Here is a 23,035-nt window from a genome sequence, read left to right on the forward strand (position 1 = left end):
GCCAAAAAAAAAAAGCTTTTGCTTTTAGTAAAGCTCTTGAAGAAAATACTGTGATCTATACAAGGTTTGCATTAAAATGATACACAAGGGGGAGAATAGCAGTTATTTCACACTTTCGTGCAGCTTTGTAGTTTTACAAAAATTTATTTCAGGGAAATGGAGTTGTACCACATAGAAGTTACAGGCTGAATGCATCACTTTAAGTGAAGAACTCCTCCCTTCTTCTCGATTACCTTTTATTTAGTATTTTTAACATGGAATATTTTTTTTAAATTGTAAATTTTTCTTAGTAACAACAGCTTATTCAGGGCCACCTTCTTTCCTCCTAGATGTGATTAGCAAAACAGAGCTCCCACGGACAATGCTCAAGGATCAGCCTTTAACATGACAGACATTGCGGCAAGAACACAGAGTTCTTCACAGCTCTCTTCCAGATGCAGCTTCTTGGCTCTCCTCCTGGTCAGCCAGCTGATGTCACAGCAGCTTTTCTTCTGAAAACACCTTAATTAGGTAAGATTAGTCTGTTCACAACGAGGCAGGTCCAGATAGTGAGTTTCATTGCAATCTGGAGAATTATTCTTCTCCGTACAACTATGCTTTCTTAGCATGTATTAGTTGTGAATTTTAATGTATAACCATCAATTAATAAGTATCAAGCTGTCATCACTCTGTTGTCTGCAAAAAACAAACCCACAATTTTTAATTCAGCAAGAAATGCAATAGGAAGCGTTTACCCATACAAGTTGGGTTTTAATCCTCTGTTCTGTGCTCTCCTATTTCAGCATACAGCTCCAACACCTGCACTGGGACAATCAAGCAGAAACTGCTATAGTAGCAAAACCTCTAGGTTTTTACTCCAGCTACTAGGCTTGAGCCCTCAATACTCTGCAGCATGTTACTGTAAAGCATATTTATTACACTCAAGCAGACAGAAGTCTCTGATCCTGCACAATGACTTGGATGTGAAACCTGAAGCTGTACCTGGCTGGAGTTCCTGTTAACTAGCTGGCCTTCAAGCATCCACAGCAACTGCTGGGATACCTGCCCATCATCATCTCACATACTCCTTTTGGCTATGAGGTTTCCATCTACCAGAGTAGATCAAAAGTATAAAGTTGTATTTCACAAAAGCCTCAGTATCTAAGTAGACAAGTTCCGTACTGCTAAAACAGGATTTGTTACACCAGTCAGGATTGAGTAAGTGTTCACATTCAGCTCTATTCCTCCTCCCAAAGCCTGGCTTCCTTGCACAGTGCCCACAACCAGGTTTTCTCAGAAACAGAATTCAAAGAGTCAACTTCCAGACCAGCAAGCACCAGGCGAGATGTTCATCTCTCACCAACACAAGCTCAAAAACACTGCTAAGACCTCCAAAGGCCTGAGTTTGGTCACAACCAGACATTTACAAGTGTGTTTCCCAATATTCTGACCTATGTTATTGAACCAGTTTGCCTCACAGGCACAGCATAGCTTCAGGATTAAGTACTGGTCCCCTGGCCGAATTGCATTCTCTTACTTTCTGCTACAACTCTCAGCCTAGCTGTGGAAAAGCTTGCTGGAAATAGGAGACTGGCAGAACCCTATGAAGCGGACTTAGCTTGCTTCTGACTCCTCAGCAGTTCCATGTTATACTCTGCAGTCCTTCCATCAGCTTCCACCAGTTTCTGCATGGTAATTTCCCTATGAGCAAAACACTTAAAACATGCATTTAAGCTCAGAATGGCTGCTCCTGCACTATCAGCAGACTAAAGATCCAACACAAAGTAAAGCACAAGAGGAACAACAATGTCCAAATATTCCACAGGCTGAATTCTGGGTGCTCCAGCATTTGTGAAACAGCACTTTGCAGTGAGAAGCTAACTTGCATACTTCTGAGAAAAACACTCAGTAAAAACACCCTACTGACCTCCTACAGCAGCAGATGAATGGCATGGAAGTTTCTTCTTTTCTGTAACCAACAGTGCCATGGTCTTTCAGAAATTCATGTAGATCTGTTACTGGAAACCCACTTTGTTGGTATTTCTGAAAGAGAATGTGTTTCATTTGCAACACACAAGAAGTTACCAGGCATGATGTGTTCTAAAACTTCCTCTAGAATGTGATACTCAAAACCAGAGTACTTTGTTCACTTGTTCAGTGTTGCTGTAGGAAGAAAAAAAAAACACCATCCAATCCCATCCTAGAAACACCACATATGTAGTTGATGGAATAAAGCAATCTAAGTGACATAAAATGTAAGAGAATCTGTGACCAACATTAATTTTGTTTGCTATCCATAAGACCAAGAAAGTGATCTCAAATCATACTGACACTGATCCTCCCTTGTTCACACGAGCTGCTTCACTCACTGTGGGCGCCCTGGGCTCATTTTCTATAGCCACCCCAATGCTAGATTTGAAGGGCCCTAATGTGGATATTCAGCATTGCAGGCTGAAGAAATGCTCTGCAAAACACTAGTTCTGCACATTGGAACAGCTCCTCATTGATCCACATGAGTGCTTGGAAGGATGAATAACAGGGAAACATTTCACGGGTCAGACCATGCAATAAACTCAGAAGCAGAGACAGTTAAGTTTTATTTCGAGATGCTTAGAAAGTGGAGCTTTTGCTTGGCCTGGAAGCTGCAATTCATGCCAGACTAGCCTGATTCTGCTGGCCTGTTTATCTGATACTAAGACAAGAAAAAGGAATGAGAGCCAAAGAGCATGATCCACATTGCCTTCCCCCTGGTTACTGCAGCTACCAGGAGCACAAAGGGGACACAGTACTAGAGGACAAGAACAAAAGGTAATTACTGAAAACTTAGTTTCACTTTCAGCCAGTTTGTACTGGAAATGGATGGCACAATTTTAACTTGAACAAGAAGTAGCGCGTCTTTTGGAAGACACTTCCTTTTAACCACACGTTTCCAAGCAGCTCGTTAAGCAAGCCTGGACACTTAAATGAGTTTAGAGTTATCTGCTTGGCCTTTGCCACGCTACTGCCAAGGGGATATTCCCTGAGATGCCAGAAAACTCTTCCTGACCTCAGCTTCTGGTGCCATAAGAAACATTCACTTCCAACATGACTTACCCAGCTCTGTTTTCCTAAAAAACTGACTCTTTCCACTCATCCCTCCACTTACCTTTTGGAAGCCAGGTGAAGCAGCAGGAAATACAAAACAGGGATACACACTAAGGATTATCTTCCAAACCAATTATTGCTTAGTCATTTGTATGACTACCCAGTCATCCCCCCAGTTTCACAACAGGCTAAGCTAAGAGACTTTAATAGTCTCACCAGTCATCATAACTAATGCTAGAGACAGTATCTTACTGAGTGATTAACAAGAATCAATACAAAACTGATCAGAAGCATAGCAGAAAAATGTTTTACCTTGATGGTGTCATAGGAGTCAGTAATGAGTGCAATAAAAAGGCTGAGGATCATGTATATGAACAGACTAATGAAGGAATACAGATATAGCCGACTGAACACCCACACCAGGGTGCTCTTCTGCTGGATTTGAGCAAACGTTGCAAACATATCATCACCGTTGACCAAAGAAAACAGACACTCAGCCACTGTGTTCAGATCTTCAAACTAGAAAACAACAAGTACAAATTATTGACAGAATGTGAAGAACAGTCACCCAGATTAAATGGAGAGTGAAAAAAGGGTTATAAAAACAAAAGTAAATTTTGGTTTTGTTTTGTGTGTTTGTTTAAAAAAAAGTTTTGCTCATTGCAGAATTAAAAAGCCAACCCCATCAATCAAATGCTACCACACTTTCTTTCCTGTACATTCAGGCCAAAACATACACATTAGTAATAGATCCATGTAGAAATATAATCTTGGCTAAGCATTATATATTGACATCAGAAATAAAAGATTAACAAAAAATAAACTTCTTGTGCTCAACATGCAATACAGTCAATAACTGACCAGCACTGAAAGTTTAAGTTACCGAATTTTAAGCAATTTTAGACCTGCAGGAAAATATCATCCCATTTGCCAAAGCACAGATAATGCGATTCCACAGAATCTATACAGTAAATCAGTGGTGGTGCACTGGGAACAAAATGCACATTCTCTGGTTTCCCAGCTCGGCCGCATTACTAGATTATGGGTAATCAATCAATACTGTATTAAGGAATTGGAGACAGCATATAGCCTTCAGAGCTTGAACGATCTAAACTAGATTTGTCTTGCAACAACATCATCTACCTGTCATTCAGAAAGCCTTCCGAGTTGTAGGTACGAACTATAGCTGTATTGTGAACCTACTGAAGCAGACCCTGGACAAAAACATGGTTTCATTTCAAGGACATTCTCTGAAATTCCCAGCTCCATTTCCCCAGGCTGGAACATTCCCTGAGGCTAAATTCCATTCAACCACCAGGTAAGCACACTTCCCACTCTTGCTCCACCCCTCTAAAGAACTGGATTTGTTAACTATACTTTATTGGACAATATGAATTAACACACAATGTTTTAATGTAGTTATTATCAATGAAGTAACACAACTACACTCACTTGGACTGCAGTCCTATATTGAAAACAAGAGGTGAAGTAGCATACACTTGTAAGGAGAACACAGTTGTACAAGAATAGTAGGTCTGGGTTTAACTATGGCGCTTTTTTATTTACTCTTAGTATGCGTTTTTAGAGCTAGTATGAAACCCAGCAGTATGTTATCTGGGAAGAAGTGGTGCATGACACAGGTAGTTTTTGAGCAACCCATGAGTTTCGATGCACTGACACAAAGACGGACCTGCGAAGGGCTGCTCACCTATAGCCCCTGGATCAACGTAACAAAACGCAGGATTCCCACTCCCTCTCCCTGGCTGTAGTAGAGGAAGGAAAAGCAACATACATATTCCCCTGGTTTTGAACATAGGGACTTGGCTCCTGCATACCTGCAGAGCAGGGAAAGCCCTTCCCATGTGTTACTGGGGGCACTGGTGCAGCAGGAGAGCCTGGCAAGCCCAGCCACGGGCTTGGGCAGCACTGACTTTCAGCGGGGAGCTGTCAGAACACCCCCCCCAGCTGCGCTGGCTTTCCTCCACAGTGATCGGTGACACTAGCAAGAGGTAACATTTTCATAGATAAGCACATTGACTACACCTCCTTCTGCTCAGATAATTAACGTACTTGCTGCAGGGAAGTTACAACAGTATTTACGCTGTGCTTGTTATAAATAATTGAGCCTCTGGCATGACTAAGGATCACGCAGCATCCAGCATCCCACAGAAATGTATTGTCACCAACTTAAAACATGAAAACGTGTGGATTGAATACCTACATTTCTCAAAGGAGCAAATTACATTATGTTAGAGGAATCCAAGCTCTGGGGAAACAAGAAGCTGAAAAAGCGCACTGCAGCATGTGTCTGTTAAGACTGTATACTGTCACCAACAAACAAGAAGTCATACATTTGTTACTCATCAATGGACATCTAGAATATCACAACAGGAACCTGCCTTTTTTCAAACTGTCACATAGAGCATCCACCAAAGGGCGGGGGGGGGCAGGGGGGAGCTTTACAGTTGTTTTTGCTTGTGTTTTGGAATGTATGAAGCCTTACTCCTGTACCCATGTTTCAGACAAGATGACCTACCAGGCACATACTCTGGTATTAACCTTAAGAAACAAAACAAAACACCCCACCCCCCCCAACATCCACGAAAATCCAAAGCAAAACACCCCACAACACACACCCCCACAGGAAGCCAAGTAAACGAGACAAGCACTCATCCAGCCCTTTATGAGTCAAGACTTAGGAGCTGAAGTCATACGGCACCAGAAAGATTTGGAAAAACAAAGTCAAAGCCAAAAGATTCCCAGGAACAGTAACTGAACTAGTTGGTGCATCTTCAAACCCCACTGAACCGGGATTGCCAGGAGAGGGCGAGAGAGACGGTGCAACGCGCTTGTGGTCTCCAGCCAGACATCGCCTGGATAAACCATCCACTCTTCACAAACCCAGCCTTGTGCTGGGGATTACATCGAGTTCAAGCACACAGTGAAAGCAAGAACAGTTATTTTGTTAAAAGAAGCAGGTGGCAGGAGGTACATATGGAAATGGAAACGCTCCCGTGTTCTTCACGTTACACTTTTTAAACAGAAACTTGAATTTAAGATCCACTTCTGTTGTTATAACTAGGAACTATACACAGATATGTGTCATTAAAGCAGAAAAAGAGTAAAACTACTGATGTACCTTTTCATGGTAAGGTCCGAGGACAATCCAGCCACAGAAAGTATAGCCAAGATAAATCATTCCAGCACAACAACAAAACCTTAGCACTTTGGGCAATGACGCCTGCATAGTCAAAATGAGCACCTACAAGTCAGGGTGGAGGAACAGAGAAGCGGAAAAAAGCCACAAGTTAAAGAGACCTGAATAAGAGTGACAGACATAAATATATGCTTTAATCGTTAAATATTTGACTCCTGCCTTACATTGTAGGTTTGAAAATATCCCAGGTATCTGATGACTCCAACCCAGACAAACAAAGTTGATGTTCCAAGTAAAATGCTGCAGACATCGTAACTTGTGAGGTTCTGAGGGATCCAAACAGAGCAGGTGGTCAAGTTACAAAGCAGTAGGTATGCCAACTTGACAGCTATTCAAGTTCCAGCAGCTCAAACAAACAAAGCAGGGCAAGCCAATAGTGAAGGGATGTTGCTACATCACAAAAATCAGACCAAAGTGAACAGCAGTTATTTACTGAGATCGCTCATAAGCAATAGTGCTGCAAATGAAAGCATATCTACGCTGATATTCTTGAAGTTTTGCACGAAGTCTGGAGCAACTAAAGACCTTACTTTGGTTGCAACAGTTTTAGAATTAGACTGAATACCTCCAAGTTTTTGTTTAAATTAGGTTAATATATGCAATCATTAAGCAAGCAAGCTCTCATTCACTATTTAGAAAAGCATGAGCCTTTATTTAAATGAAAAAGTAAGCCTCAGGACTACAGCTCTTTCCATGCTACATGTGTTTACATCTCTGAATGCAACAGGCTGGCAGCTCTTTGGAGCCCAAACATCATTTTTACTACCAGTGAAGTTTATAACCAATTCTACTTGCATTTTACTTCAGAAAGCTAGAACTGGTTGCAATAAGCATGAGATACCCATCTAGCTCAAGATTTCCTACCCTCATCCCCCCACCTCACCATGCAGCTGGAGGTTCTCAGGTGCCTCCCCTGAAGGCCACTCTGGGCATCTGCCCTTTGAGCCTTAGCACACAAGGCAGGAGCAGCACACTACTGACCCTGTTTTTCCCAGAACACAAAGTTTAGTGAACACATGAATTGTTGACATAATGCTCTATTTAAACAATTAAAAAAAAACCACAACCAAAAAACCTAACTCCAAAATCCCCCTGAAGAGTTGCCAGCTGGACAAAGCATATTGATTTCATCAAGCCCAGACGGGGAGGTCAAGGACTAGCAGGTGACACTGTGCCTGTAGCTCAGAGAGCCATCAAGACCCCTGTTTTATCCAAGGAGATGACTCTTGGTGCCTTTGTACAACGTACCATTTCTGTAAGAAGCTGTAACAACCCAAGTTGTTGTTAGACAGCTCCTAACAAAAAAAAAACCACACACAACCCAGGTCCTATACCAGGGATTAGGTGTCTTAGCACTGTGGAAGTAAGATGTTTGAATTGCTTACACGGTCTTACTGAAAGCCTTTGGGGAAAAGGGACTGAAACCACTTATTAGTCAACCTAGCACTAGGAACTGAAGTAGTAAGAACCAGCAAAAGTAAAAAATGAGCTATCATAGTTACTAGTCTTCTTGTTATTTGTCCAAGTTTAAACACATTACACTTGGTTGCAACAAGACTAGTATTTTATCTGAAGTATTAAACACTCACCTTGGCTTTTATTTCCATTTTTAGGATCGACCCAATGATTGTCATCACATCACTGATAATTACCAGGACATACCACCCATTTATGAACTCCAGGCGATCAGCGTGACAGACATGACGCTTATATTTCTCCAAGAAGAAGTTCACAAATCTCTATAGACAAATATTTAGGTGTTTAGTTACAGGTCACCTTAGATGAAAATTATGTACAGATGCTCCAGTAGTGCAGCAGTGCTTAAGTTTCACATACCCCCTTTTCCTATAGTATTCATCAGAATACTAGATTAAAACCCACTCAATAGCAACAGAAATAAGAAGAAAATTAAGATTGGTTTAGGCCAGTGAAAGCCAGCTTCCCACAGAAGAGCTAACTTCATAGCCAATCCCTACTAGCCTAACCATGACCTGTCAGCCCCTTTTTAACACCCTTCACAAAAGTTTCTATCCACCTCCAACAGAGCAAAGCCACCCAACTGAAGGAGTGAAAGAAAATTAATAACTCAAATACAACTCTAAGGTGAGAGCGCTCACTTCCAAGAGGGCAGACAATAGCACATCTCACTCCCAACACTGCCTACCTGCTTTCACTTGCTCTTTTTGCTCATGAATAAATGCTGATGTCCCTATTCCTGACAGGAGTTTAACAATGCCTTTGCTGAATTGTGTCCTCCTCACCCTTGTCTTGTTTACAAGCTACCAAAAGGATATATTGAACAAGATCAGCAAGTACCTGTACTTCCATATCCCACCTACCCCACGCTCTTCTCTCATAAGCTGTGCGCTTGCAAAGTTTGTGTCAATTAATGGTTATAAAGCCGTCACATCTCAGAGCCTCGCTGTTTTTTCTGCATCAGTATTTGGACCAGAAGAGCTGACTCTGCTCACATGAAGCTCTGCAAGCAGCTTTAGATGAAGTTGGACAGGGCTAGTCTCAGTCCACCAATGAGGGTGAGCAGGGAAGGTGACAGCAGACTGATCAGGGATTGCGGCAGGAGAAGGAAAGAAGAACTGAAAGAGGGTACTTCCAGCCCCAGAAAGACCAAAAAAACCCCAGCCAGTTAGACTCTATGCCATACTTTACATTTTCTCCAGTTAGAGCTGGCTTTGAGGGATGTTTAGATGGCATTAGTTTATGTCCAGACCTCTATGGGAATTCTACTCTGAAACCAGGGAAGGAAGAATTCATGTTTTGAAGGTACAAGGTGTGTTGGCTGTTAGCAGCCCAAAGACTCAGAAGTCTTTTTTTGCGTAAAATCCTGGACAAAGAAAAGTCTCCTTTTTCCATTGAGAGACATAATGAAATTCTTTCTCACTTACAGCACTACACAAACAGCTAGAAACACTTCATAGACATCTACACATCCTTTCCAGAGATTGCTGACTTCCTATTATAGCTATCTCCTGCAACAGATTTTACTACTCAATGTTTCAGAACACGTCATTTCACAAGACTAGTGACAAACAAGACAGAGACAAAGCAAGCATTGAGATTGCCAGCACTGTCCTTACCTTTTGTAGTCTCAAGGCAAGAACGATGGATCGTGTGCAGAGAATGAGAGAAGCAGAACAACTTAAAATGACAAACCCATCAAAGACTAGAATATATTGAGTGTTCTTCTGCAGAACTGTAAAGAGTCAAGGAAAGGATGTAGAGTTAGTCTTTTCACATCTCTCTCAGCACAAATTGCTACAAGATATTTAGCATTTAAACACTCTCAACCCATAAATAGATGGGTTAAGAAATATTCTTCCTGCAAGCATACCTTGAGCTTAACAGACCAGAGAATTCCATGAAAACAGCTATGGAAATTGGGCCACAAGAGTGAAAAGCATGTTCACTTTCTTCAAAATAAACCCCAAATGGGTGTATTAATACAGGTGACCCCCTTTTCCACTGTTTACCTGTCCGTCTGTGCTCAAACAGTGTTATGACTGCAGAGGGTAAGAGAAACACAGACTTTGGCCCATATCAACACTAAGTTAAAAAAACCAACCAAACCAAAAGATCCTGCCTTATTTCTTATGCCCTCACTGGCAATCAGAAACTTGTATGACTTTCTATACTATATTCTTTTCATCCGATGGTTTAGAAGCCATTATGTGAACCCAAATCAGGTGTTTTCCTTTGCTTACTCCTCTCAATTGTCCCTACCTTTTTCACAACATAGATTTTAACTATATGAAATAGGCAAACACCTATCTTTAACTGTTGCAATAGCACTTCACCTTACCTTTATTAAAGAATTATGCACGCTCCCTCAACTGGTTATTACATGCAAAATAAATTACTCAAGAACAGCTAGTTGAAAGACAGCCACAAGAAGTTATACATAGACACAAGCCTTAACACTTCATGGTTATTCAGAGTGTGCTCTAAGAGACCCCTTTAGTATCAGTACTCCGTGGTATTATCAGAGAAAAGCTGGCTTTGCCCAAGCAAAAGGCAAGCCAGTTGACATATTTGCTAATCAAGATCCTATATAGCACAGTGAAAACATTATTTCACCACAGTCCTTTACAGCAAGTCAACGCATGGGAGAAGCAGTTGCACAGTGCTCAGTCATAGCTACTATTGCTCTGAAGGGGCTTTTAGCATATATTCCTTAGCTATCAGACCAAGCCTTAACACTAGAAATACAAGGCAGATGCCACCCTTTGTTCATGCACATCATTAAATCTAGCAGCAGTGGTTAAAAAAAAAAAAAATCTCTACTTCCAGAAATAGTACACTTCAATTAGAGGAGAAAAAAACCCAACACAACAAAAAACTGAAAGCTGTAGAAGGTTTGAGTTAGGATTTACCATTGTTAGTGCATTAAAATTGTTTCAGTGATCTCAGAGCAGCAGAAAAATTAAAATCTATAGAAGAAACATTCACCCTCCTTCCAGGTACAGCTTGCTGCTAACACAGAGCACTAATACAGAGATGCCCATGTCACCTCATTTCAATACCCTCATGAAAAGGAATTATTTCGCAGCTCTTAATTACAAAGAGGTAATGAGTTGCATCAGGCAAGGGGTTTTGGTGGGGGTTTTTGTCTTGTTTTAAGGGCGGGAAAGGGAAGGACAGAATGGGGAATATCTTGCTGGACAAACTGTTATAGAGCAGGGGAAGCGATGGGAGTTGCCCAACACTTATCACGCAACCACACATGTGCCATACTTACCAGAGCTAAATATGTGCCAGTCCTTGCACTCTTGAATATCAGTGTCACTATCAAAATAGATTTTCATTTTTCCACTCTGAGCTCTATTATTGAAAGTTATCTGGGAACACAGAAGTATATCAGAAACAGAAGTAGCAAAATTTCATTCCAGAAAACAAATCCTGCTAACTGCAATATTTGTTAGTCAGGTAAGCTTTAAGAACACTGTCACCCTAAATGGTGGCGTAGACATAACTTGCGGATGTGACCCATACTGCATAAAAAGCAGTATTCCAAGAGGCCAAGCTTCAAGTTTAACCTTTAGAAGAATAATACTTATTCCTTTCTCAGGTTATGAAGTTACCAGCTGGAATACCACAAAACATTGTGCAGTGGCAACACCATTTCAGAAGCCTTTGGGAAGGAGGAGTAAGGGCCAGGACATGCTCAGCTGCTTCTCTCTTGCTGTCTAGATACAAGGACGATACCTACCCCTTAGCTTAAGCTTTTATTATACATAGAGCATTGGAAGTGCCATACACCATATTCACTTACAGTATTTTGAAATGCATAGCAGTCAGGCAATTCACGGGCATGGATTGTCTGTAGAGCAATGCCTTTCAGCTTGAAGGAGATTTCAACCTGTATAAGCCTGCATGTTTTAAAAAGCACATAAGTATATTTAAATACACACAAAAAAAGATACATACACCAACTGCATGAATCAGAATCCATCATATAATATATATGAAAGGACAAGTTGAAATAAAAAAAAATTCCCCCCACCCCACTTTACCTGTAAAATTCAAGATTGAAAAAAGAGGAGTTCAGCTTCTGTTCAGCCTTCTTACTGGCTAGCTCCTGTGGCTTTAAAAAGATACATTCTGGAGAGAGAAGAGAAAAAGCTGTAGTCTTAAAAACTTAGGAAACAGCATAAAACTGACTTAACTAGAAAACAGACAACGAGTCCTAATCAGGCAAAATGTTAATTCTGAGCAAGCCTATCCATACAGAGATCCAGCCAGTGGGATCAGAAGCAGGTTCATGTACTTACTCCAGAGTAGCTAGCAGCCAAGACAGCTCCAAGAGGCGGTAAGGGCACCCACCCGCTGAAGGTACAGACCGACCAGCACCCCAGATTCTGTACCTGAACTTTGGGGTGTGGGGGGTGTGTGTGTGAAAAAAATCCCCCCCCCCCAAAAAAAAAATCATCAACCAAACAGAACAACCTGCTAATGACATCTTCCTATAGTTTAGGAACGACAGCTGTCATTTCTGGGCAGGTACTAAACACCAAGGAGGAAACAGGCAGGAGGCATGGTAACATCCCTGCTATTGCCACACAAAGCTATTGGTTTTAAGCTTTACTGATTTAGCATTAGAATAGTAGTACTCCATAGCAAGACATTTTTTAATACAACAGTACCATACCTGTTTCAGTAGAAACATCTATGTTCAGCGTATCATTGGAATGAAGCATTGTGCTTTTCTTATACTGTTGTTTACAGATTTTTAAACCCGATCCATCATGTTCATAACCAAGCGTCCCCAGGGATATGTTCTTTAATTGCTTGTACTAGTTTAAAAACAAAACAGAAGCAGAAGTTAGAGTCATCTTTTTTTGCATTAGATAGTAACTTGCAATCTCAGAGTTATGCACATCAATATTGCTTTTTACATTTAAAAAAACAAAAACCCCCATTTATTTCCACATAAAGTCTGTAAACTGAGAGTGGGTATCTCATGGGAAGCTAAGAGGGCTGCTGGACACTAATTATTAGTGATTTGCATCCTGGTGACACAGTGGCTGGCAGCCCCATACCTACTGGGCTGCCTGCAAACGATTACCCATGTGCCAGCCAGCAAGCCAGCAGACAGCTTTTAATTAGATGCCTGGCAGCAACTTCAATGCTGTATTTATTGCTACTAACCATACACACTCCAGGGATATCTCATGTGTTCACCTCATGAAGGCGTTAGTTTTCACATCACTTGACAGTTGATTGCTTTACATACAATCCAAATCACAGTTCTTATCAAATCCACCCCCACAGCAAACCCGAAGCTGTTCCCTGTGCAACTACAGAAGAGGAAAGCCATGCGTCCGCTATATAACCAGCGACCAAGGAACATACACAGAGCTTGAGCAGCCTCCAGAAGTAATTTAACCCACCTGCTTTACACAAGCACCAAAGCAACGGCAAACACACCTGTGAGAAACTTGCTTTCTTTTTCCACTTACTCTAAACACATACAAAGAAGGTGACTTGTGCCGTAAGATAAGCTTGAAAACAAGGACTAGAAGTGGAAGTGACTAAAGCTATGCCAAGCCAAGCACTGTCCACGCATGGATCAGCCCTGAGCACCACTGAAGAACTCCATTCAAGGCCAGTCCTCCCCCAGCTTGCCTTCCACACGTCCTTGGTGTCTGCTGGAAGCAAGACAGATCCTCTGATCCCTGGAGTCACACCTTGCAGCCCTGCACAAGCAAGGCAAACCCTGGGGCACAGCTCTCCCTGTGGTTCCTGGCTCCTGAACAGCTGAGCAATCAAGGACTAACCATGCAGGCAGCTGCCTGACAGCTCAGCTTTGCACCAGCTAACATCGTCCAAGAGCAGCCAGCCAGACCCATGGCCCTTTGAGGAAGAAGGCATAAGCATCTAGATATTCTTCAGATGTCATCAATACCTCACCTAGTGAAAGGGCTCAGGGCAGTGCACAGCACTGGTCTGCTCCGAGGGAAGCATCTAGCTTCCCAAGAGACCCAATATAAATAAACATGGGAGGTCAGAGAAAGTTTCCCATGCCTTAACTATCCAGCTGACTTTGATATAGATTAAACCCTTTTTCCCTTAAACATAGATTTTGTTATTATGCACCATTCCGTGTCATCTTATTTCCTCCTTCCTATGGGCATTACAGCCACTAGCTCATCTTGCGGGGTACAAAATCCCAGCAGTCATTAATAACCACATGCTCCACATCCAAAAGGAACTACCATGTTTCCACCCAAAGCTCTGCCTCACAGTGTCACTACTAGTCTTCACAGCTGAGCTTGCAACAAGTTTAGACAGCCCTGGAGAAAAGCACAGCCTCTGTACCATCAGAACGTTATCTTCAACTCAGAGTAAACTAAGGAAGCCAAGTCTAACTAAGGCAGGTCGAGTGAGTGGGAACAGTCACCACTCCACTCTGAGGACACCTCCAGATCACTGCACCCAACAGCTGTTGCTCCATCCACGTGCTCTTTCGGGCTCTGCCTGACTGACAGCACAACACGTGGCTCTGGGCTGCTCACAGGCCGCTTTCAAGCAATACTATGCAGCAGTAAAAGCAAATTTCCATTTATACATTTCTAAGCAGCCTCAGACACAGAGCAGCCAGCAGAACATCCCAGTCCCACAGGCACTGCTGCAGGGCAGGGTACAAGTGTAACAACTCCACACAGCTTCTTCGCAGTAGAAACTTCCCAAATTGGACCCAGGAAAGGAGCAAGGAAGAGCTGCACACTCTTCAAAGTGGAAAAGTATGTTTGTTTGGGTTTTTGTAGGGTGTTTTTATTTGCTTGTTGGTAGGGTATTTTCCCCAAAGAGTGAAAATATCCCAGTGGTACATTACACTAAGCCTAAAATTTTTTTTTTTTTTTAACAACTCTGCTTTGCTGTGCCCTATTACCACCTTACACAACATCATAACCTTCTGCTCGCCCCACCTCCCAGCTGCACAGTTTAAACTAAAACGCAAAACACCAAAACCTACGGCTTCTAGCTGCCCAGCTCAAAATAAAAAAGCCTTACTTTTAGCTTAGGATCACCTGGTTTGGCTCTTCCTAGAGAGCATCCTTGAAAATAATTTAAAAAAAAAACAGAAAAAAAAAGCAACACCATAATGTTCACCTGGAGGCACACTTTTTGAAGTCTTACATATGATGAAAAGCCTCAGGAACTCCATATGACACTAAAGAACCCAGATTACACAAGTTTAATCTCCTTAAAGGATATGTCTACATTTATAAAACATAGACATTTTATGAAGAGACCTTTTTCTGATGCCTGTATCACACATTGGCTCATTCTTGATGATATAAAGCTATTATTTCTCTACTGTCTTCTATCTGGACTTCACCTCAGCCTTAGTGCCTACAAAAGAAGGAGAGTGAGACAAAGCAAGCAAGGAAGAAAGAAAAAAAAAAACAAACATAGTTTTATAGCAGAAATAGTGGCAATATTGAGAGGTCAAAGCAAGGCTGAGAAGACTACTTCAACGCTTATTTAACATACCAGGACCGAGTCTTGGCCATGTCCCGCACAGCGGAGACAGCTGATGGTTTGATCTGTGGATGGCTCTGCTGTAGCTTAGAGGAGATGGCAGAGCAGGAGCAGCCGCAGGTGGGTGCATGTTTAGGAAGGAGATATAGCCTTCACACCACGCCTGACTGACAGCAGCAAAACTGCTTTAAACCAACTGCCAGAGTTTAAACGGAGTTTAACAGTTCCCAAGGAAAACAAAAGGTGATTTAAAGCCACTTTCCATTCATCCAGCATGAATTGTTTCTGGGCTTATCAGCATCCACAAACACAAGAGATGTTTCATTTTACACACACACTGTCATCTCGTGACTTTCAATATATCAATATTAGACACAAAAATGCTTACTGAATTTTCATCCTAGGCTTATTCACTTTCTTCCCATGATTGTAAAAAGGAACCTGTTCTTTAAAATACCACCCCCCTAACCAAGGCAAGTGCCCCTACACTCCTGGATGTATGATAGTCCCCATTTTGAAGCCTCTGGCACTCACTACAATGCTGCAACTCAGTATAGCTGTAAGCAAAATATTTTTAAATACCATGCATAGGTATGTTCAGGTCCATAGCTCTTCAAAGTAAGACCTAAACAAAGGTTCCAGTTCATGCAAGATGACCGATTTTCAAACTTGCTGGCTTTCAGTACTACACACTACCCAAGTAAAATTTTGGTTTGTATTCTTCTCCAAGAGACAAAAACACAGACAACAACAAACTTCAGGACACCCCACCTACAGTGATTTGCTGAAATATCAAAACTGAAATCCAAGAATGGAGACAGAAACCCAGAGCCTTAGCAGAAGCTTACGATGAACAGTGTCAAAGCCAAAGCTACAGCTGTAAACACACACACTTACCTGATTAATAACATAAAAAATGCTATCATAAGCATCCTGTTGTGTATATATACTGCAGCTGTAGTCATCTTCATCAACTCCAGAATAGCCTTTCAGGAATAGGTGTTTAAAAGCAACAGTGTTTTCCTCTTTGAATGAGACCACCAACTGGTTACTCAAACCAAAAAAAATAAGCTGACAAGAAAAAAAAAACACAACCAAATTTGAATTGTGAACACCAGTCAAGCAGCAACATTTTGGGAACAGCTTTGACTTTAAGTGCCTGTGACTATAACCCTGCTACAACAGGAGCAAAGAATCTGTTGACTAATGCCATAAGACTACTAAAGTCAAGGTCACCACATGCAGGGCAAGGGAAACAGAAATCTAAGTCTCCTACCAATTCCAAAAATTACAGGCAGCAACTGAACAGCCAGCTAGATCACTGCCACCTTTCACACATCCTGGACCAACAACTCTAACTGGGATTTGCCAGAACTTTTGTTGAGGATGCAAATGGCAGAAAAGCTAACCTGACAGCACAGCCTGCTACCCCAGAAATGCCCTGCTTTGCTATGGGACAAATTCCTGCACCTTCTTCCTACCCCTGACACAGCACAGGATTAGAGCAAACCTATGTGGGACCCCACAGAAACAAAAAGCATCACCTGCCTGACCCAGGTGCTGGTTAAGGAGGCTGTAATAAGCAGCAGCCAGCAGAGTTACTACTCAGGATTTGTGTTGCCCTACTGTTTGGATGCTCCCATTTCCCACCAGCACTAAGGAAAATGTATAAATGGAGCCTAGAAGCTAGAGACTCAAGCAGCAAGAGTTTCTTCACTAGTAGCAGGAAGATATCCCAAGCACCAAATAGCTAATCCTTCAGCCTAGGTTTAAACTACTTACTAACAGCAAATGTGAAACTGTCCCATTACTGCACGGAGCTTCCAAGCGCTGCAAGTAACCAGCAGAAGTAGGGAAGAAGCAAGAGTGAGAAACTACAAGCAAAAGAAATGTAAACTTAGAAACCTCTCAAAGCAAAAAGGAAGCTCCACTAACATCTAAATTCCTTCATTCAAAACAATGCAAACTGGAAAGCACACCTATTTTTTCCCCTTCACTGGAATACATCATCTTTTGATCCAGAAAGAATTGCTTGGAGATGGGGCACCCTTTCTTCATAGCTTATGCTGCCCGCTGCCTCCTTCCCCACCTCCACTTTAATACACTCCCTGTTCTCAGCAGCCCTGTCACCATGGGTCGCAATGGTGCCAGCACTAGTGTAAATAGCTTATTTTAGCTAGTCTGGCCCAGAGAGCCCGACCACGGCATCCTGCTTGTGCCTGCAGCCAGAGCCCCAGCAGGACACCAGCATGGCACAGCCCCAGCACCAGCTGCAGAAGCCAGGAGAGGAAGAGCAGGAGCTGCCAACACCCCGCAGGCACACCTAAGCCACCTTCATTCTAGAGGGCGAGTCAAACACAAACCTGGAACCTGCAAGTCTGTTTTTAGGAGCTGTTTGCAGACTGTCAGATGTCAGTCCTACATCTCAAAGGTCCAGAAGAGCAATTTCTACTTTCAGAAGTGTCCCACTTCGCTCCCCTCAACCTCCAGTCACCATTTCTTAGTGGACTGTAAAATAACCAACTGCACTGTGATACCAATGCACTTTAAAAACACCCTCTGCCTCTGCCTATCTAGGGACCGACTGTTTGAAATTCATCATTTGATGACAGAAGCAAGGGGCACATCTCATTCCTGTAGCCCAGCCATCACCAGAGACCACAGTACATGTTCTTCACATTACTGACCAGATTTCAAAAAAATATCACTTTTGAAACAGTCCAGTGAAGCTATAAACTCTGAATGTAACAGGAAGCAGAACACAGAGCAGTGGTGTGACAGCAAGCCTGAAGACAGCGTTGGATTTAGGGGGAAGAGTAATTTGCTTTAAAATGTGACCTTAAAACCAGCAAAATACCTGGAAAAATGCTGCCCCAAAGTCTCCCAGGAGGCTTTTGTAACTTAGTTTATGTTATTCTTCCCCCTCAACACGCCTTTCATAGTATTTTTTCTTTATGAAGCGGGACATTCAAGTCAGTAACAAATATCCAGGGATGGCAAAGGCCCAGAACTACAGACCCACTCCTCCTGCACACTATTGCTATGCTTTCTAAGAGCAAAAACAGAAGAAGGATTACCTGTGTAGTAACCATAAGTATCTTCAGAATCTGCAAAACCAGTTTCCACGGTATTTGATGTCTTGCTCTGTATTTTTCACATGGGTTCATGAAGTAAAACTTCAAATCCTCCTTCAGGGCCGCCTCTTTTAGATCTAAATCTGACTGAGCCATCATATTTCTGCCATAAATAACGTTAATTAGAAATCAACAGAATGCTTTGACAGACAAGTTCCTCATATTGCAGTTTCACCTCTGCTCACCACACGACATAAAAGGTCTGTAACAGTCTTCTGTTTGTTTTACAGCAAAATGCAAGAAATTTCCCTAAAATCACATCATTTAAAAAAAATAAAAATCATTCAATCACATTAGATCAAAACACAACACTTACACAACTGTTTCTCAGGAAACAGGCATTAAATAAAAGGATCTGTAACGCTAATAGGTTTAAGAAAGAAAGGCATGTAGACTTGCTAAGCATTTCAAATAGAGCCACTGTTAACACATTTCTCTGAATAACCCACATTCTACCATGAGAAAAGGTGTCTTCAAGACAGAGCAACCAGAGCAGGCTTCACAGCATGCTTCTTTTATGAACACACACCTTTAAGGGCTAAACTCATAGGCATTTATTTATTTAAATATCTAGGCATGTATAAATCCAACGAACAAGCACAGAGGACTTTTGTTATAAGCATCTTAAATCACTCTAAGTTTCCCCCTCTCAACTGAACGGGACATTGAAAAACTTTCCCCTTCTCCTAATCTTTTCAACCCTGTTTTCCAGTACCATAATTATCAGAACTTTCCTACTTCACACTAAGATCAGAACCAAACTTGTAATTTTTTTCCCCTCCCTCTACGTGTTAAGGTAGAGCAATCATATCTGAAACTGGCTACATTAGCCAATTATCAGCCCCATTTACCACCCAGAAAATTACTCCCCATGTTCTTAATTTTATAAAAGATAACATTTTCTCTCAAGGTCAAAACCAAAAGCATTTGATTTCAAGTTTTCAGATGCATTCTTACTTCTTTGAGTCCTCACTTGTCTGAAGTATACAGGTATTTAAGCCCAAAGCGCAGACTGCAAAGCACATTTGATTTGCTAGAACAAGCTGTCTCACAAGGAGAGAAACGAGAGTTAAAAAACACAGCAAAGTCTACAGACGCTGTGATGTTTCCTCATAAGAGGAAGTGAGAAAACAACAAAAAAAGTATTCTATTTTAACATTAGGAGTTCAAAGGTTATCTTGATTATACAGCCCTAAATCAATCATTCATGAAGATGACAGGTGGTGGGCTGATTTTTATTTTGAGACAGTTTCAAGAAAAACAAACTGCAGAGTACATCCCTATTTAAATTTATCATTAAAAACATACTGAACTAGTTTTAATAACGTTTCAGATATAAACACTTTGAAAAATTTAAAGACCTCTGACAGAAAAGCACATGATATAGCTGTGAGTGTCTAAGGAAACTGGTACATATGTACTTAAGTCCCGCACCGACACCCAAAGACAGCACTGCTCCTGTACCAGCTTCTCTTGAACAGGCAGAAGCATTTTCGTGGGTACACAGCAAACAGCACCTAACCCAAAGCAAAAGTCATAGCAGTAGGTGGGAAAGAAAGAGGAAATGGAGCAGGTTTAACCTGGATCTGGTCAGTATTTACAGCATGAAGGTATGACACAAGAACCACTCCAGGACCTGGGCAAAACCCTCCCCTAAGCTTCTAATAAAAGCACATCAGAACTGACAGAACTTAATAAATACATCAACCAAACTTTATAGCAAACACTGTTTCCTTTGATATTCAAATACATTTCACAGAAGATGAGGTTTTTTCCAAAGTTGGCTTTCAAGCCCCTACAGCTATTTTAAAAACTTGATGCTGAACAATAACAATACTTCCACTTTTACACAACCCTCACTTTAACTTTACAGGCTAGGGATTATTTCCACTGATGTCTTTAGCTTCCTTTATTAATTAGCTGTAGAAACTGTGAGTAGGAAGTTCAGCCAAGGAAAGCAACATACTTTTTCAACTTAAGATGAAGAGATTCAAGCCTGTATCACTGTTGGACTTTGTCTTCAAATAAAGAACAGGCATTCTCTGGTATAGTATTTAACAAATAATTCATTTGGCAATAGGTGAGATATGGCAATTGTTTTCCACTCCATTTGCTTCCAGGATAGATTCAAAATAACATCCGAACAAAGTACATTAAAACTGCAGAACTAGAAATGTCAACCAAAGTATTAAGGCAGCTAAAAAACTCGCAGTGATTAATGGTGACTTACTACATTTACTAACATCTAGCTCTACCAACTGCTTATTAGCCTAATCATCTAAAAATAATCCAAAGCACCTAGCTCAAGACAGAGTAACGGAGCAATTTGATTCAGACACTGCACTGTAATTAACATTGCTCAACAGGTTTCCATAGCACATTTTGTAAAGCACTGATACAAGCAAGTTTTGTGAATGCAGACCAGAGCTACTATGCATGCTTAAATACATATCTAAATGTCATCGAGTTGTGTGTTACAGATAGTAATTGTTACTAATTCAATTCTAAAAGCTGCATTCCTATAGCCACCACTGCATTGCAATACCGTATCTGGTAAGAAAACCTACTGTTCGGCTAACATGTTGCAGTGAGGCACTTTAAGCTCAGTGTTCTATTGAAGAAAGATGTGCTTCAACAGCAATGACTACGACTTACAGTTACCTACTTCGGAAATACGCTTTCAATACGTAGCTCTTCACCTAGCAGAAAAAAGCACCATTGAATCAAGTGGCTAAAAAGCCACAGAGCATAGATCCGCTTTTAAAAAGAAAAAAAAAAAAAAGGTAAATGAGCAATTCAGTAGAGGAGCAACACTAACAGTGTCCGTCAGAGCTCCGTATTAACGACACTTACCTGCTTGAGCTCTAGGTCTTAAAGAGGTATTAACCAGATGGGGGGGGGGGGGTGGAAAAAGATATCAAGAGAGTCACTGAGCTGAGTTCTACACATGAGACCGGGCAACCCCAGCTGCACCTTCACCGTCTTTCGCCAAGTTCAGGACTCGCCAGGGGCGGGCATCGCCCAGCGCTCTCTGCAGCGCGCCCCAAGAACGCCGAGGGACCCCCTCCCCGCCGAGGCTGCACCCCCACCGGCAGCGGGCAGGGCCCAGGGCACCCGCAGCTCCCCCGGGCCCGCGGGACGCACCGAGCCCCGGGGGGGGGGGGGGGGGGGGGGAAGGCAGGACCGACCCTGTGCGGCGGAGGTAGAGCCCGGCTCGGCGGTAACGGCCCCGGCTGGCGGCCCGCCCGGCTCCCCTTCGGAGGGCACCGCGGGAGCCCCGCGCCACCCGCCCCCGGTGCCGTTACCGCGGTCCCGCACGGCCGCCGTGCCCCGCCCGCGCCCCGGGGCGCCCCGCTCCCGCTCCCCGGGCGCGCTGACCCCGGCGGGCAGCGCCGCGCCCTCCCGCCCCGCTCACCCGCTGGCGGCGGCGCGCCCGCCGGGCAGGTACTTCAGGGAGATCTCCATGGGGCCGGGGGCGCGGGGCTGCGGCAGACCCTCGGCGGCGGGGAGCCGGCGCCGCCACCCGAGCGGCCTGGGCCGGGCAGCCCCGTCCCACCGCCCGCCAGCCCCGCGCCCGGCCGCGCCGCCTTTATGGGGCCCGGGCGGAGGAGGGCGCCCCGCCGGCCACGTGCCTGCGCCCGGCCACCGCAGGTGGGGCTGCCGCGGCCCCCTCCCCCCCCGCAGCCCCGCTCCCTCCGCAGCAGCCCCCTCCCCCCCCGCAGCCCCGCTCCCTCCGCAGCAGCCCCCTCCCCCCGCAGCAGCCCCCCTCCCCCCGGAGCAGCCCCCTCCCCCCCCCGCAGCAGCCCCCCTCCCCCGCAGCAGCAGCCCCCTCCCCCCCCGCCGCAGCCCCGTCCCCCCCCGCAGCAGCCCCCCTCCCCCGCAGCAGCCCCCCTCCCCCGCAGCAGCCCCCTCCCCCCGCAGCAGCCCCCTCCCCCCCGCAGCAGCAGCCCCCCTCCCCCGCAGCAGCCCCCCTCCCCCGCAGCAGCCCCCCTCCCCCCCCGCAGCAGCCCCCCTCCCCCCGCAGCAGCCCCGCTGCGCGGGCGCCGGGCGTGGGGCGCGGGGGCCGCGGGGCGGGTGCGGGGCCGGATCGGCTGCCACGGGGCTGGTGGCTCTGCAGGTCCGCAGGTCCCTCCGGGGACGTGCTGTAACGGGGTTAATGCAGACCCGCGTGTCCCCATCTCCAACGCGGGCTCATAAGGGGCCGCGCTGCAGCCCCCGGCCCGCGGCGGGTGGCCCCGTGGCGCTGCCGGCCTGCGCTCGATGGATGCTGCCCGTGGTAACAGTCACGTTGTTTAAGGAAGAAGAAGGAACAAAAGCCCAAACAAACATCAATGTGCAGTGACAAAATGAGCAGCAGGAGCGTGTGTCGGCTCGTGCATGGAAGTTTTCATAAGGCTTTCTCCGAAGCATCTGGTGTCAGCCACTGCCTCAGGCAGGAAGATGCTCCCAACAGGTGCGATCACAGTTTTGGTCTTGCACAGCAGCATCTGTTTTTCCCATCCTCTGCCAGAGATAAATTAATGCCTTTCCATATATTTTTTTTTATCAGAAAGGTATGACCATATCTGGACTTTTATTTCTTCCTCTTTTGCATGCACGCTCTTTACCTTGAGAATATGCT

General features: G+C 43.8%; 1 protein-coding gene across 7 annotated transcripts; it reads right to left on the reverse strand.

Moving 5' to 3' along the window:
• Positions 1-124: 124 nt before the first annotated feature.
• Positions 125-21,984, reverse strand: MCOLN2 (mucolipin TRP cation channel 2). 7 transcript variants are annotated; one of them, XM_037403800.1, is made up of 15 exons: positions 21,830-21,889; positions 19,372-19,457; positions 18,358-18,517; positions 16,178-16,351; positions 12,444-12,588; positions 11,809-11,896; positions 11,568-11,664; positions 11,034-11,133; positions 9,376-9,491; positions 7,870-8,019; positions 6,445-6,546; positions 6,203-6,325; positions 3,376-3,582; positions 1,907-2,022; positions 125-501 (listed from the first exon to the last, which is right to left on the reverse strand). In XM_037403800.1, exons 2-15 carry the CDS (start codon positions 19,437-19,439, stop codon positions 366-368), a joined length of 1,782 nt encoding a protein of 593 aa, XP_037259697.1. In that variant the 5' UTR covers positions 19,440-19,457; positions 21,830-21,889; the 3' UTR covers positions 125-365. The 7 variants fall into 7 exon arrangements, with proteins under 7 accessions (XP_037259697.1, XP_037259698.1, XP_037259704.1 ...); XM_037403805.1 differs by lacking the exon at positions 125-501 and adding an exon at positions 568-675 and having other exon boundaries at positions 21,830-21,848; XM_037403801.1 differs by lacking the exon at positions 19,372-19,457 and having other exon boundaries at positions 21,830-21,984.
• Between the last annotated feature and the right edge of the window lie 1,051 nt (positions 21,985-23,035).

This window comes from Falco rusticolus, chromosome 11 (assembly GCF_015220075.1).
Source record: "Falco rusticolus isolate bFalRus1 chromosome 11, bFalRus1.pri, whole genome shotgun sequence".
Classification (NCBI taxonomy): domain Eukaryota; kingdom Metazoa; phylum Chordata; class Aves; order Falconiformes; family Falconidae; genus Falco; species Falco rusticolus.